Raw genomic sequence first — 15,707 nt, forward strand, 5'->3', positions numbered from 1 at the left:
GATCAGGTAACGCGAGTCAGACCACTTCCAGATGTGGCCGATCGCATTCCGGTCACAAAGCTGCCCGGCGTGCGTTTACACCTGGCGTTAAAGTGTTCTTTTTTTAGATTATTTGTGCAGCCCTAAATCAAAGTACTCCACATAACTCCAACAGATCTGTGGGGAGTTCAGCAAGGCTAGCCTGGGATTTGAGTTCAGGTTAAACAGCGCCTCCTGCTGGCCATCTGTAGCCCTCACTTTAAAGCCAGGAGTGGGAGCTGTCAGATTGACAAAAAATCAAACCTAATCCAGAGGTCATCCCCCCCCCAGATACCACGGGAAATCTCCTCACACTCACATGTCACTGGAGCTGTGTGTTATCTGTGGAGACGCTGCAGCTATGGACAGTTGAATTAATGAATCTGTTTCGATCATTTTTAAAACCTTCTCTAATATATATATATAAATAATTTGGTAGTAAAGTTCCTCTGAGTCGACAGGTTAATTAATTTGACGAAGCCCTTCAGCTCTCGATCTGTCTCTGCTGCACATCACTCTGTTTTCATCCGACGTGTACGAGCTCACAATCCTTGCAGTGTGTTTGTGTCCGTGTTGTTCGCTTGGGATAGACTTCTATACGTTCTCGGTGACTGATGGGCTTTTCTCTTCTTCTTCTTTGTCTTTTTTTTTTCACCCTCTCTTAAATATGTGTGCCTTTCTGTCTTTCCTCTGCTGTGCTTTCAGTGTCTATCGCTCCTCCTCCTCCTCCCATGCCACAGCTGACTCCACAGATACCTCTGACTGGCTTTGTGGCCAGGATGCAGGAGAGCAGTAAGTGAAGAGGCTAAGACATACTTTCCTCCCTTTAACTTTGCCAGCTAACCCCATTCCCAGAACACCCAGCATGCATTGTGCTTGTTCATCCTCTCCCTCCCGTCTGTCTGTTTTAGACCAATTAATACCATCCTTTTTGCAGGAATGTGTCTCATTAGAGTCCGTCACGGTTAGGCTAACTTTTTAAGTAGCTGTATCTGGAGACTGATTCGTCAGCCATTAAACTACACGGTTGCCATTTCTTAGTAGCAACAGAGGTGTGATACATAGCTCGCTTTCTTGGCAGAAGTATTATCTCTCTGAAATATGTGCAGCGGGGAAGTGAATGAGATAGTTGAGGCCGCCACCTACTGTTTTTAGGGATTTATATTCGTGCAGCTCGGTATTCGTATGCTGAATGTAGCACTGCAGGGTTGAGCTGAGGTGAATGATAATGTTTAGGGGGTGAAATAGCCTTAAGGTTTCTGCAGAACAGAACTGGAGACGATGGGTCTCTTTGCTGCCCCCTGCTGGAACAAAACCTGCGTTACAGTCAAGTATTATAGTTGAGGACACATTTTATTTCTACTTTAGATTTCTGTGGTGAATAGGTGGATTATGACTTATAGTGTTTGATACCATGGGAATTAAAAACGTTAAAAATCTACCAATATGGATGCTGTCACAAAAACCTCTAACCTACTTAATAGCATGACACGGCATGTAATAATCAGATCTGTCGCGTGTTTATAAATCCTGTGCACTTAAACATACAGTATCAAGTGATCCTAACAGTGATGCAGCCTGCTTGGTGAATTTAATATTCAAACACCGTCCTCACACACACACACACACACACACACATTAATTCTGCATGAATCCGCCGCCGCCCTCTCCAGCACCACACTCATACAGAACCGATCTTTGACCTTTTTGAACCTGGGAAATCTCACTTTCCGCGTCCGTCCCAACAGTTGCAGACACTCCTACTCCACCTCCCCCTCCGCCCCCAGATGACCTGCCCCTGTTCGACGACTCCCCTCCGCCTCCGCCGCCGCCTCCGGTTGATTACGAGGAGGAGGACGCTGCCGTCGTGCAGTACAGCGACCCCTACGCCGACGGAGACCCACAGTGGGCGCCCAAGAACTACGTTGAGAAAGGTTTGAGCACAACCAATCTTGGGGATAAAGTCTCCACGTCGAATGCTCACTAATAATCTGAATTCCGTTTTCAGTGGTGGCCATCTACGACTACAGCAAGGACAAGGACGACGAGTTGAGCTTCATGGAGGGGGCGATCATCTACGTCATCAAGAAGAACGACGACGGCTGGTATGAGGGCGTCTCCGGCGGCGTCACGGGACTGTTCCCCGGCAACTACGTGGAGTCCATCATGCACTACGCCGACTGACAGGAAACCTCGCAGTAACAGTAAAGTCTATTTATTCAGTCATATCATAATCCACTGAGACTGACCGCCGCAGTCTCGACTCGTGAGACATAACCCGTATGATCCCCTTTTTTGATATGACAGAATGTTATTTCCCTTACCGATTGCAAATAAAATGAAAAGTAATATCTATTTAGTTTATTTTGGTGTTATATGGGCGGGGTGGGGGACATTTATGGAACATGTAAAAAACCTTCTAGAGAATTGGACTGCACACGCTCACGCCGGTTGAACTCAAAGACGATGGTCACACAGCTGAAGGATGTACGACATCATCTTGCCTGGACAAAAAAAAAATTGTATTCATGATTCAGAGCTGAATCCTTTTTGTGAACAAAAGAGTATTAGGTTTAGATGGAACAAATAAATTGTTAACGTCACGTTAAACACCTTCAGTTGAAGCGTTTGTACTGTCCGTTGTATATAATGTGAGCTGCAGCCACTTGGGTTTCTGTAATGTGAATTCAGTGAATGTCGATTCTTATGATAGTTTTAATTAAGTGGCGCCCTACTCGACTCCGCGAGGATTATTCATTAAATAAGACGATAATTTACAAATTTAAGTAATGTATATGATATTTCAAAGACAATTACTCCTTTAAAAAAAAACAGTCTTGGCGTTAAAGCATGCAAATTTTGAGATATAATGTAATCTTAAGTTTATTGCCATTATGCTTCCATTATGTTGTAAATGTATTCACCTTTTTTAATTTTTGTTATACTGTTGAAATCACTGAACTTTGAATTTCCAGGCTTCCCCGTGGTCTCACCCTCCTAAATGCCAATTTGCATGCGGACTTAAAAATCATAAAAAAATTAAGTGCTTTTTCATGCATTTGAATTCGTTTCGAGAGAGAACACATTCCATTTTTTTTGGGGCTTATTATCGAAGCATTTTAAGATTGTGTCATATCACTGTTATTAACTTTATACTAATCCACATCAAATCTGTAGGATCCATTGGTAACCGGCAATAATGGGACTATGCTTCCGATAGACGGCAGTAAGCGTGCAGTGGTAACCGTGCTGGGATCGTCGTGCCTCACACTGCCATGTCACAATCCAGATGTAATGTAGACCAATAAACAACTAAAATACCTCCTCAGCCTTCACAAAGCAACCGTGACCTGCTCTCTGGGTTCAAGGACCATGTCCAACGCTCTGAACATGACATCCTCTGGGCTGCACAGGTGTACATATTTTAACTCCAGTCAAATCAGCTGTCACTCAGGTCTAGTAATCATCTTGATAACATTGTATTTTGTCTTTTGGCCCTCAAACATACAACCTAACAAACATGACCTAATGACTAATTTTTTTTACCATTTCAGGATACTGCAGCTTATGCCTTTTTTTTTTTTTGCCCGCTTGCTTTAGACATTTCGAAAAATAAAAAAACAAAACCCTCTTCCGGCTTAATTTCGTGGGTAGAAATATTGAAATCTATCTCTGTCTGCCCTTCATTTGTACATATAATATGTTGATTGAAAAATTAATGTACAGTCTTTTATAATAAACAATTCTATGTACAACATGTATGGTGTGGTCACTTGGAGGGAATCAAAAAGGAGAAGACTTGGCTTTAAAAAAAAAAAAGATGATTGTAGATTTATTGAGCACGTGGTTGTTAAATATGTTAAGGCCTTCGTTACAGGGCACTTTGCATTAAATAAGTAACCGTATAACATTTCACGAGTCAAAAAGACAAATGACCGTTGGCCTCCGAGGTGTGGACGGATCTTGAAATGTAAAAGATCCAGACAAAAACACCAATGATAATGTTTCACTTCCATTGCGTTTGGAATTAAACAGACATCACAGTGTCGTGACGGCACAACACCAGTGTGTAACAAACTCAGTCAACGTTGGCTAGTTTCAAGCGTGGAAGGATGTTGCAGTCCAGTACAGAATGAAGTGAAGGGTTGGAGCTGCCGTTTCCAGCGTCACCCATTCATGCAAGTTCATATTATTTCCAAACGATCTCCGTTGATGGCATTCAGGGAAATCTGAACCGAAAGGATTTGCACTTAAGAACCGAGTGTGTTTGGAAGTTCAGCAGCACCAGGGGTTCCTCCCCTACCCACCTCCCCTCGCTTCTCTCAGCGGGAGATCAACGCAGGAAGGCAGAGCGAGTTGCTCTTCCACAGGTTGCTTCCTTGAAGTGAAGTCTGGATCATTTGTCTCTGGTAAGCACCATCTCTGTGATCCTGATGAGGGCGTCTCTCTCTGCCGACGGCCTCAGCATACTGATCTGTCGGATGGCTTCTTCACAGTAGCGTTGGGCCAGGTATTTGGTCTGCTGTACACCGTCGCTCTGGAACGAGGAGGAGTCGTCACATCGTTGGAGTTGAGGTAGCATTTAACCGATTTTAATCTGTACATTTGAATTTGATTTACAGTTAATCATCAGTCATACCTGAAGGACGTACTGCCAGGCTCGCTCTACGTCTCCTTTAACGCTGAAACGTCTCATGATCAGTGCATGGAGCTCAGGAAACTGGAAAGACAAAGACATCAGGGTAAAGACTGGCAGCAGACGGTGTTGCATGGTGTGCTTCTGTGTTTAATGCGCATGTTGATCTCACCTGTTGACAAGCAAACAGGACGGGCCCAGTGGCCAAGCCCAGTTTGAGATCGGCAGCCGAGGGCTTCCCCAGGTGACTGGCTCCTGATGTGAAGTCCAAGACATCATCCACCAGCTGCAACGCAGTCAAAAATTAACGCGCATAAGCATTTTATATCATTGATATTTCTACACACCATTATGTTTTGGATAAAAACCAAATGTACCGAGAAGTAAATGGGTTTCACATCATTTTTAATGGAGCTTTGGTATCAAATAAACTACAGATGGCTGACATTCTTTAGCTGGTAAGGAGTTGAAAACTATAGAAATTACCTGAAATGCAATGCCAACATTCTTCCCATACTTGAAGGCTATTTCGTGGACTTCAGGATCAGAATTTACCAGGACGCATACCTTGAATAAAAAGGGAACAAAAACACGTTAAGTCTAGAAAACCACTGCTTTTCTTCAACTCTGGGATATTTGTGTGAAATAGAACGTACATACTGCTTTACAACTGTTTGCAATAAGACTCGCCGTCTTCTTGAAGGTTTTCTCCAGGTAGTGTTTGAAGCGCTCGTTCTCGTTCTCTTTGGAGCCCAGCTGCATGAATTCACCTGGAAGCACAGAGATTAGGGAGCTTGTTAATGGACGTAGACGTTGGCTTCCTACCATAGACTGTATAAAGGATGTATGACATGACAGCTCCCCAGAAGTGATGCTGAGACATCTTTATCTCCCCCTGGTGGCCGGCTGCATTATAGGTCATTAATCGCACCCTGTCTGTGTTAGCCGATGCGACATGGACTATTACTGACTGATATGGCAAAATCACATGAACAGCTTGATTGCTGTACCTCGCACCAGATCCTCCATCACCTGGGACATCACTTTTACAACCGTGTTGTCACCGATGCGAGCCATGGCTATAGAGGCAGTCGAAAGGATGAAATCTCCAGCCAAGATGGCCTGGATGAGGGGGGAAAAATGATATTAATATATTTAAAAGAGTAATAATGAAGTGGTACAACTGTAAATACGTTTTGTTTTGTTTTTTGCCAATTTAATGTCCCTTGCCTTTTTTTCACCCCAAACTTCGTTGATGGTTCTCTTTCCCCTACGTTTATCTGATCCGTCTATGACGTCATCGTGCACCAGGCTGGCGGTGTGGATCATTTCTGTGATCATAGCTATGGTCCTCTGCCCCGGGAGCAAATCTCTACAGAGGTCAAAGACAGACGACAGATTGCAGAACGTGAGATGAAATAAAACCCTGGATTATGCTTCATGTAATGATGTAAGAGTTATCACAGGGTGTGGTGCATCTTGTAAATGGTAGCAGTAAACAGTAAAAACTGTGTACCCAGATCTGTTGCTATGCATGTTGAGTGCCCGGGCCATCAGGATAACTATCAGCGGTCGGATGGCCTTGCCCTTTCCATCGAAGTAGTAGTCGCATAGAGACTTCAGCTCCTCTTTGGACAATAGCTCCTGTGAGGCAGAGTGATAGAAATTCATGCATTTTATTTCAATCAAAATCTACTTGTGTCACAGAAGTAAAACACGAGCACACGCTCTGTCTTGTAAACGTACCTTTCTGATGTCGTCATAGAAGTTTGTCAAATCTCTCTGGGCTAATGTGAAGGGGTCCTTTAGCTTCACATCACTGTGTACGCTCTTTCTGCAACAGCGAGACTGTAGTGTGGGATTCAGCCACCGTGAATGGGCTCTGGAGAGAGAGAGAGACCACAAACGGTAGCTGTCAAACACAGAACCACATTTAGAAAAAACAGGAAATATGCTGGATAACCAACTGTTACCACTACAACTGCTACTTTTCCTGGGGTAAAACACACCAAAAAAAGTACTACAACTATTTCATGCTAAAAATTGTCTGTTGGTGTTTGATGACAATTATAATTATATGGAAAAAATACTGTTGATAGTCAAAGACGACTCACCTGGGGAGAGATGTGGTACAGTTTAAAGTATTTGGGTGAATCTGTGTTGGTTGTGCTGATGGCCGCCCCTGAAAGAACAAAAGGACAAGATACCAAAGGATTTTACACTTTCTATATTTAAATAATTTTAGGCTTGGAATATATAGAATATATGGAATGTATAGGACCTCTTGTTAGTACATTACATGCGTCAATTTTAAAGAAACAAAATTTGAGATAAAATGCAAATAATCAAGATGAAAAATAAAATCGAGCTCCTGATTTTGGTTTCTGGTTTACAATTATTTGAGGGTGGTGGTGGCTTGTAGTTTTTACGCATTTATGCATTCATAAAAGTTACTTATTTGAAATCTGAATCAGCTTTATTGGAGATTGTGTTGCACATACAAGGACGTTTTCTCTCACTGTACCTGCACAAGTTCCAAGATCTACCTAACACGCAGATAGAAATACACATACAGATAGAAGCACAACAAGCTGAACAAAGATGGATAAACACAAATGCATGTGGAGTAACACACGTGAAGATGAATGAATGAAACCCCTGATCTAAATGGAGGGAACTTGACAGGACATCGGTTGGACTTAAGGGTGGACAGTTAGCTCAGTAAAGGACGAAGTAGATGAATGTATCTGTTATTTCACAAGCAGGTTGACCTTTAAGTGTGCTGAGGAAGTTGTGAGGAGACGAGAACAACCTCAGAAATTAAGTCTACACTCATTTACGAAAAATCTCGCGAGACATTTGCGAAATATAAAATAGATAGTGTTACATATCACGGCCGGTGAAGTCACGTTACGATACCCTTTAGCTTAAAACGACTACTATTCATGTTCTGTCTGACAGCACCGCGGTGACCTTCCAGTGCTCTCAGCAGCGACACTCACCTCGCTCCCCGGCCCGGAGCTCCGGGAAGTCCGCCGCCCCAGAGAGGACGCGGAGGACGACATGGACCTGCCGTTTAAAAAACACAAGGTTTCTAATAGACTGGTGCGCGTACAAGTCCCACTCCACCTCCGGCACTGCCTCAGCCAGGGGCACGCCATGTTCCCCCACACTGTGGGCGTCAGAACGCCTCGGACTGGTGTTACGCTTCACCGGAACCGGAAGTCAGACACCCCGGTGACGGCTTGTGACGTTGTTCCGTGAAAAGGAGTTACGCTAGACTTTTATGGTTGTTGAGTTGAGACAAACATTTTAATAAAATGCCTTTTAAGTTACTTTTTAATCGGGAGTGCAGCGGTAGATGAAAAACGACTGTTTCTCTTTAAACTTTTTTTTTTTTTTTTTAAGTAATGCCGTATTTGGGGCTAACGTAAGTAGCTGTATTGCTAACAGCTGGATAGCCGATATTTAGCTCATTTAACTTGGTTTTTTTTTAAGCAGTTTATTCATCCATGGGGAATGTGTTGATGCCGAACAAGCGTTTTATTTACACAACCACATTAAGGTTAAGTCCCAGTCATTGTAGTTAGAACTTACAAATGATAAACGTTTCTTGGATTTAGGTTATTTTATGTTAATGCATCATTAATTTAAGGTGTCAGTGACATTGAAGGCTGTTTACCCGTTATCAGTGCAAGTGTTATTTGAGGTGCCTGTACTTTGCGTGAGTATTTCCTACCTACACTTCTGCTCCACTGTATTAACAACTTCAGGTATACTATGTAGCTCCATATTTTGCATACTAAACATGATTCATTCATAAACAATCACAAGGCTGTATATATTAACTGCACATATAGTATGATTACTCCTAAGTGAGTAAATGCAGGATGTAAGGCCAGAGTACTTCTTTCACCAATGTGCGTTATGAATACCAGTTGGGAATTTGAATTTACCAATTTTTAAATCTATAACTACATCAGTGCTTCCAGTCGACTAGCTCTCAGGCAGCTGACATGTGGAGCCCCTACAAGGTGTTGGTCTTTGCTCTGGTGACGGCATCCAGTTTCACACATGTGCATGCTCTGGAGTTCTGCACTAACCATGAATGCCACAGTGACAGTCACAACAATGTGGCATCGAGCAGCCAGACGTCCCAGCACAGCTTCAAATCCAGGTGGAACGTGAGCGTTTCAAGCTTCATGCTGGACCTGGTCCAGTTCAGAGTGTCCTGCAAGAAGCTGATGGGTAAACAGTGATTTGCATGTTTTTTCAGGTCAATCCAAGAAGTGTTCACAGTCACTGACGGCGATAATGTCACAACACAATCCTTTCTGTCTTTGCAGAAGCCTTCCCGATCGATGAGGTCGATGGAAACTTTGCTCGCTCAGTGAAAAACTGCATATTCTCCAAATCCATTCCAACCCCTCTGAAAGGCCCGTTAAGACTGGCAGCCGTTTCTAAGGTGATGTTACAATGTGAGCAGCATCACAGAGTCTTTACAGTGAAATGGGCAGACTTCATCATATCTGAATGTGTCTCTACAGGAAGTCATCCAGGGGATTTTAGACTTAGATGTGGCTGTAACCCAGTTAGATGATTTTCTGCAATACGCCAGCGGTGGCAGACTGCCATCGGGATCAGTACCACTTGTTCACAGATACGGAGGCCATCAGGTAATGATTGATTTGTTTTCTGTTTGTTGTACCGGTACCTATAAGTCATCAAGTACAATTTGCAAAGTCATAGAAATTCCCTGTTAATTTCCTTTAAGATAATTACATCTAAATTACTCCTCCATCAGTTTGGCTACTGGGCAGGTCAGCTGGGTGATGGTCGAGCACATTCCCTTGGTCAGTATACCAACAGGTGAGGATGTTTTTCAGTTGGTTTCCTCGTGTATTCAAAGAATAGTGAATTCAAGGTGCATCGCCAGCTAAAGCTTTAACTTATATTCCTTATAAATGTACCACAGGAAAGGAGAAGTGTGGGAACTGCAGCTTAAAGGTTCTGGGAAAACACCTTATTCACGGTATGTTGGACACCTTTTACACTTGCATTGCAGATCATGGTAAAAGCACTTTAAGTAGATTGCAGTGAATTTCCATTATCAGAATAATTGTGAATATCATCACATGAGTAAATGAGGAAAAAGAAGCTTAATAAGAGAAAAATAGAGCCTGATTTTCCAAAATAGGTTCCAGAAATGATCAGAAAGAACGATTTCTTAAAGAAAGATGTGTTCTATCTTGACTGTGTGCAATTGGACATATTTCTTGACAAAAAAGTGAGGTGAAGTGTTTCCACTGTTTTGCTGCCATTCTAAGAGTTTTAATATTTTGATGATTATGGAGATAATATTGTGAATCGCAATAATTTTGGCCAGGATAGTCGTGACATGTAATCTTCATATACTCCCATGCCAACTGGCGACACCAAATGATATTGAGAAACATCTGATTTGAATCTGAAATTTCAGTATGAATTTGAAATGTTTAATGCAGGTCAGGCGATGGTCGAGCTGTGATCCGTTCTTCTGTAAGGGAGTTCCTGTGCAGCGAAGCCATGCATTTCCTGGGTGTTCCAACCAGCAGGGCTGCCAGGTGAGAGAGACAGAGGGTGGACGGAAGGACACAAACAGGGTTTATATAACAAAGGCTATGCTTGGTTTAGGCCTTAATATTTTGTATAGGATTCACATCATTTTTACAGTTTTGTCTGTAATATACTGATAACTTTTGTTATGTCTATTACTTAAACCATATGGCTTTCATTGTTTACTTACCCCCACAGCAACATAATAATTCAGAACTTTAAAGATGTTAATTTCCCGTGACATGTTTAAGAACCAGAAGGCCAGTAACTGCATTAACATGTAAACCTCAACATTATTTGTCATTAAAATTGAACATGAGACCTGTTCTTTAGTTGTTTTTGACACTTGAAAGATCTGTTACTGATCTGGTAATTTGTTTTAGTCTAATTGTAAGTGACGAGCCGGTGACGAGGGATCCGTTTTACAATGGCAATGTGAAGAAGGAGCGAGGTATGATGGTTCATGTAAAAAAAATACATAAAAACACAGATATGACTCATTGTCATCGGTTTCATTACATTCTGTCTTTTCATTTTGTCTTTTATTGGATTGTGTTCATTCTTTTACAGGAGCTGTGGTTCTCCGGTTAGCCAAGTCATGGTTTCGGATTGGATCTTTAGAAATCCTGTCTAAAAGTGGAGAGATTGATCTCCTGAGGTGATTCTGGTCACATTATCTTATTCATCTTTCAGACCTTCTCATTCAAGTAGCATGTAGCGTAACGTTGTTGTTCTGTTACAGAAAGCTGTTGAACTTTGTGATTGACGAACATTTTTCTTCAATCAATTCAGATGACTCAAATAAATATTTGGTAAGTTATGTAAAGAAAAAAATGTAGTCATTAATTTGCTCACTGAATTAAATGTTTTAATTTAAGATCTGTCTGCCATTGATTTTACATTTACATTTAGGTAATTTAATAGTAATTAAACTTGTAAAACCTAACGTCCGTGAGTTAATACAGGCATAATTTGATTATGATTTTCTTTAGTTTTTTGAAACATTACTGTGTATTTTTTCTTTCTTGAAGGAACTTCCTTGTTTCACGCTTTGCATTTTGTCATATTTCCATTTTTCTAGGTGTTTTATTCCACTGTTGTAAATGAAACGGCACACCTGATTGCCCAGTGGATGTCGGTTGGGTTTGCACATGGTGAGAACCTAGTTGTGCCTGAACATTTCATCCTAAAATGTGCATCGACATCTGCTGATCTATTTTGTGTTTTATCACGACAGGTGTGTGCAACACGGACAACTTCAGCCTCCTGTCTATCACCATCGACTATGGACCATTTGGCTTCATGGAGTCGTATAACCCCAGTGTGTGCAATGATGCACATCTGTGTGTTTCACTGAAATAACGGTTTGTTCTGCTCTCGTCAAATGCCAAACAAAGCTTTCAATGTTACAGATTTTGTCCCCAACACATCTGACGATGAGGGCCGATACAGCATCGGAGCTCAGGCCAACGTGGGACTCTTTAACCTTGAGATGCTCCTGACGGCTCTCAGTCCTGTGCTTTCGAAAAAACAGCAGAACGAGTAAGAACACCATGACGACGACGGTCATGACCTTTAAGTAATATGTGACTTGCATTAACTTGTTTACCAAGATTTTCTTGGACAGAATCATTTGGGATTCACTTAACTTCTTATCTTTTTCAGGGCTGAAATGATTTTAAAAGGATATTTTGATATTTACCACATAAGGTGAGCTCCATGTGTAATGATGATCCTTTATATTGTCCTTAATTATATATTATTTTCCAGCCTTATTCATGCATGAATTTCAGGTTTCATCAGCTATTTAAAGCCAAACTGGGGCTTCTAGGTGAAGAGGAGGATGACGGCTACCTCATTGCCTTCCTGCTTAAGGCGAGCCGTAGTAGACACATTAGCATTATTCATCTCATTCTACTAAATCAGTCTTGTTTATTATTTCTTTCATCCCAATCTAATTTGTGTTTGTCTCCCCAGATGATGGAGGACACCCAATCAGACTTCACCATGACCTTCAGGCAGCTCAGTGAAGTTTCAGCCCAGCAGCTTCACAGCAGGAACGTCACACAGGTAGAGCTGAAGCAGCAATGTGTTGCATTCCTGTTTGTTTGGTCAGTCCAACTGAAAAATTAATTTGTGTTTTAAGTATGCAGGTACGCCACACAAGAGTTCAATTTTGATTTTAATGCAATGTTTTTATTTTATTTCTTTTGTTTTTGGTATTAGATGTGGGCTCTTGAAGACTTGTCGTCCCACAAACTCTTCTCTGATTGGCTCAGCATGTACCTGCCACGGCTCATCAGGTAAGCACAAAGATGTCAATGCCACACCTCGCTCAACTTAGTTTACTTACCTAAGTTTTATAAATGCGTTTCCTTCATTCAGACAAGAAAATGATAGTGATGTGGATCGTCGGCACAGGATGAAAAGTAAGTGTTGGTTTGAACGTGATCAATACGGGATTATTCTACATTTCACAGTAAATCATGGCATTGTGCTTCGAAACAGGAAATTAGAAGGAATTCACTTTGATTTCTGTAATGTGATGATGTTTTGACCACAACTTTGTCTGATTTAAATATCCCACAGAAGTAAATCCTAGATATGTGTTGAGGAACTGGATGGCAGAGTCTGCTATCAGGAAAGCGGAGGAGAATGATTTTTCTGAGGTATGTCTCTGATATCTAACGGAGAAACTTTCTCAAAATAACAACTTATTATTTCAAAATATTGACAGACTTTCTCATGAAAGTTTCTCTTTTTTTTGGGGGGGGGTTCTCATGAAAGTCTTTCCTTCTCAAAATAATGAAAAAATAAAGAGAAACTTTCTCAAAATAAAAATGATTATCTCAAAATAAATATAATATATAATAATGAGAAACTTGCTCAGAAGTTTCTCATGAGAGTTTTTGGTTTTGGGGGGGAAAGTTTCTCATGAAACTTAATCTTTTTTGGGAAAGTTTCTCATAAAAGTGTCAACTTTTTTTTGAGAAAAGTTTCTCATTAAAGTTTCTCTTTTTTTTGGGAACGTTTCTTCTTTTTTTTGGAAAATTTCTCTTTTTGGGGGGCAAATTTCACTTGTAAATGTTCTCTTTTTTTGGGGGGGGGGGGGGGTCCATGTGAAAGTCTTTCTTTCTCAAAATAATGAGAAACTTTCTAAAAATAAAGAGAAACTTTCTCAAAATAAAAATGATTATCATAAAATAAATAGAATACATAAAAATGACAAACTTGCTCAGAAAAGTTTCTCATTAGATTTTTTTCTTTGGGGGGGGGGGTTTCTCATGAAATGTTATCTTTTTTGGGAAAGTTTCTCATGAAAGTATCGACTTTTTTGGGGAAAGTTTCCCTTTTTTGGGAAGAAGTTTCTAATCAAAGTTTCTCTTTTTTGGGAAAGTTTCTTTTTTGGGGGAAAGTTTCTCTTTTTGGGGGGCAAAAATAAATATAATATATAATAATGAGAAACTTGCTCAAAAGTTTCTCATGAAAGTTTCCCTTTTTTGGGGAAACGTTTCTCATGAGATTGTATCTTTTTTTGGGAACGTTTCTCATGGAAGTTTCCCTTTTTTGGAAAAGTTTCTGATGAAAGTGTCGACTTTTCTTTGGAAAGTTTTCACATATTTTTTTTTAATTACGGTATTTTTACAAGAGGATACTATTATGATTTAGTATGACATTCTTGTAGTCTGACTTTTTGTGTTATTTTTAATACACACACTTACCTATAATTTCAGTATTCCTGCTTATACTCTATTAAATTGACACATTTATTTTCTAAAATCAAAGTAATTTTCTGCTGTACTTCAGTTAGAATTTGTATGATTGATTTTAATTTTGTCCCATTTTTCCCCCACTAGGTGGAGCTGCTGCACCATATCCTGTCATTTCCTTGTGTTACACAAGAGACTGCAGAGGAGGCGGGCTATGCAGCAAGACCTCCCCTGTGGGCTAAGAGGTTAAAGGTCAGCTGTTCCTCTTGAGAGATTCATGGATGGAGGAAAAATAGTCCAGCGAAGAAAAATGAAAGCATAACTGAGCTTTTGTTGTATATTTAAATAATTCCTTGATGCTGGTAAAAGAAAAAAAATGGTCCATGACAGTTAAATGTTGCTTTCCACTGAGATCCACCATTTGTGGATACAGTACATATCAAACATTCTGTAATGCTGTATTGACACCAAAATAAAGCAAGCATTTCATCGTTTTTTTTTTATCATTTGAATACTAATCAGGTTGTCTGTGTGTGTACAACGAGTGTAGGCCGGCCCGCGAATCTTGCAAAAATGTCTGAAATATGATTTACTTCAACTTTGTCATACAAAAAAACAAGGTACACAATGTTTTCTTTCAAACATTTTTAACACTGTCCAAAACGGTTCATATACAACATTTTCTATAAACTATTATCTTCAAAATAATGAACATTTGATTCATGCAATATGTCTTGGATAAGCTGTTTGGATAACCATGTTTTCTGGAGGAGATGAAGTCTGCATAGGAGTCCGTTGGCTTCATGTTGGAAATGTAAAGAGCGGCTGGCTAAACAGTTGTGCAGGTGTGGTTTGTACTATTTTTCGATTCTACAAATTTCTTGCTCAGGCTATTGATCGCTAACGCTTCTTGTTCATGGCCAGCATCAGTTCTGACATGAAGCATGACCTTTTTTTAACAATATGATAAAGGCTTTTTTTTTAAAGATTATTTTCTTGCATAGACACCTTTGTATTTAGCGGTGGATAGAGAGGAAACATGGGAGAGAGAGGGGGATGTGACATGTATCAAAGGATCTCCAGCCGGGATTCGAACCTGAGGCTGCTGCATATATGCAGACATGGGTAAACGGCATGCACTCTAACCACTCAACCACCTGCCTGCCTGCCATGAATAGGCCTTTTTATGACTGTTTTGGACTCACTACACTCAGATTTTGATTGACACGCGATATAGAAGCATATGTTAGGACTTTTACATCATTTTTACAACATTTTATGAATTTTGTAGATTTTTCACTTTTTTTTCGACATGCTATATATAGTATGACTTTTTTTTTCCCTGAAAAAGTTGACAATGGCTTTTTATGGCTGTTTTGGACTCACTACACTGAGACTAGGCGCGTCAAGCGAGATGAGCGATTTTTATGCCTTTTTAACAATTTAAAATATTTTTTTATGAATATATCCTGACTGACTTTTTCGTGAATTTTCGACGTGCTATAGTATGACTTTTTTTGGGGGGGGGGAATATGACTAATCCTTTTTATAACTATTTTGCACTCACTACACTCAGATTTTGATTGACACGCGATATAGAAGCATATGTTAGGACTTTTACATCATTTTTACAACATTTTATGAAATTTGTTGATTATTCACTTTTGTTTCGACATGCTATAGTATGACTTTTTTTTTTCCTGAAAAAATTGATCATGGCTTTTTATGGCTGTTTTGGACTCACTACA

At 40.3% G+C, this 15,707-nt stretch overlaps 3 protein-coding genes across 10 annotated transcripts in view; 2 read left to right on the top strand and 1 right to left on the bottom strand.

Annotated features, from left to right (window-relative positions):
* abi1a (abl-interactor 1a) overlaps nucleotides 1-3,766 on the top strand; it is a 39,596-nt gene extending 35,830 nt beyond the window's left edge. For 4 of the 6 annotated variants that reach the window (XM_084034093.1, XM_084034094.1, XM_084034096.1 and 1 more), the window contains 3 exons: nucleotides 724-810; nucleotides 1,767-1,952; nucleotides 2,027-3,766. In XM_084034093.1, the coding sequence (XP_083890219.1) occupies nucleotides 724-810; nucleotides 1,767-1,952; nucleotides 2,027-2,202 (449 nt within the window). In that variant the 3' untranslated portion in view covers nucleotides 2,203-3,766. The remainder of the gene's footprint in view (nucleotides 1-723; nucleotides 811-1,766; nucleotides 1,953-2,026) is intronic. The other 2 variants (XM_084034095.1, XM_084034098.1) reach the window with 1 other exon arrangement.
* Nucleotides 3,767-3,829: 63 nt separating this feature from the next.
* On the bottom strand, nucleotides 3,830-7,857 carry pdss1 (prenyl (decaprenyl) diphosphate synthase, subunit 1). The gene is made up of 11 exons (XM_084034099.1): nucleotides 7,657-7,857; nucleotides 6,769-6,836; nucleotides 6,401-6,536; nucleotides 6,171-6,298; nucleotides 5,885-6,026; nucleotides 5,665-5,776; nucleotides 5,315-5,424; nucleotides 5,141-5,221; nucleotides 4,827-4,940; nucleotides 4,658-4,738; nucleotides 3,830-4,555 (listed from the first exon to the last, which is right to left on the bottom strand). The coding sequence occupies exons 1-11, from the start codon at nucleotides 7,813-7,815 to the stop codon at nucleotides 4,415-4,417; spliced, it is 1,272 nt and encodes a 423-aa protein (XP_083890225.1). The 5' UTR covers nucleotides 7,816-7,857; the 3' UTR covers nucleotides 3,830-4,414.
* A 46-nt stretch (nucleotides 7,858-7,903) lies between these two features.
* LOC311028684 (protein adenylyltransferase SelO-like) lies at nucleotides 7,904-14,452 on the top strand. 3 transcript variants are annotated; one of them, XR_014598765.1, is made up of 20 exons: nucleotides 7,904-8,084; nucleotides 8,638-8,902; nucleotides 9,001-9,119; nucleotides 9,202-9,330; nucleotides 9,459-9,523; nucleotides 9,630-9,686; nucleotides 10,159-10,257; nucleotides 10,633-10,700; nucleotides 10,820-10,907; nucleotides 10,992-11,061; nucleotides 11,331-11,403; nucleotides 11,487-11,570; nucleotides 11,662-11,791; nucleotides 11,915-11,959; nucleotides 12,043-12,124; nucleotides 12,227-12,319; nucleotides 12,476-12,552; nucleotides 12,635-12,682; nucleotides 12,842-12,918; nucleotides 14,107-14,178. XR_014598765.1 is itself a non-coding variant. In XM_084033387.1 (20 exons), exons 1-20 carry the CDS (start codon nucleotides 8,016-8,018, stop codon nucleotides 14,227-14,229), a joined length of 1,860 nt encoding a protein of 619 aa, XP_083889513.1. In that variant the 5' UTR covers nucleotides 7,904-8,015; the 3' UTR covers nucleotides 14,230-14,452. The 3 variants fall into 3 exon arrangements, 2 of the variants coding, with proteins under 2 accessions (XP_083889513.1, XP_083889514.1); XM_084033387.1 differs by having other exon boundaries at nucleotides 12,635-12,678; nucleotides 12,839-12,918; nucleotides 14,107-14,452; XM_084033388.1 differs by having other exon boundaries at nucleotides 7,904-8,902; nucleotides 12,635-12,678; nucleotides 12,839-12,918; nucleotides 14,107-14,452.
* The last annotated feature ends 1,255 nt before the right edge of the window (nucleotides 14,453-15,707 follow it).

This window comes from Eutrigla gurnardus, assembly GCF_963514095.1.
Source record: "Eutrigla gurnardus genome assembly, chromosome: 18".
Lineage (NCBI taxonomy): Eukaryota > Metazoa > Chordata > Actinopteri > Perciformes > Triglidae > Eutrigla > Eutrigla gurnardus.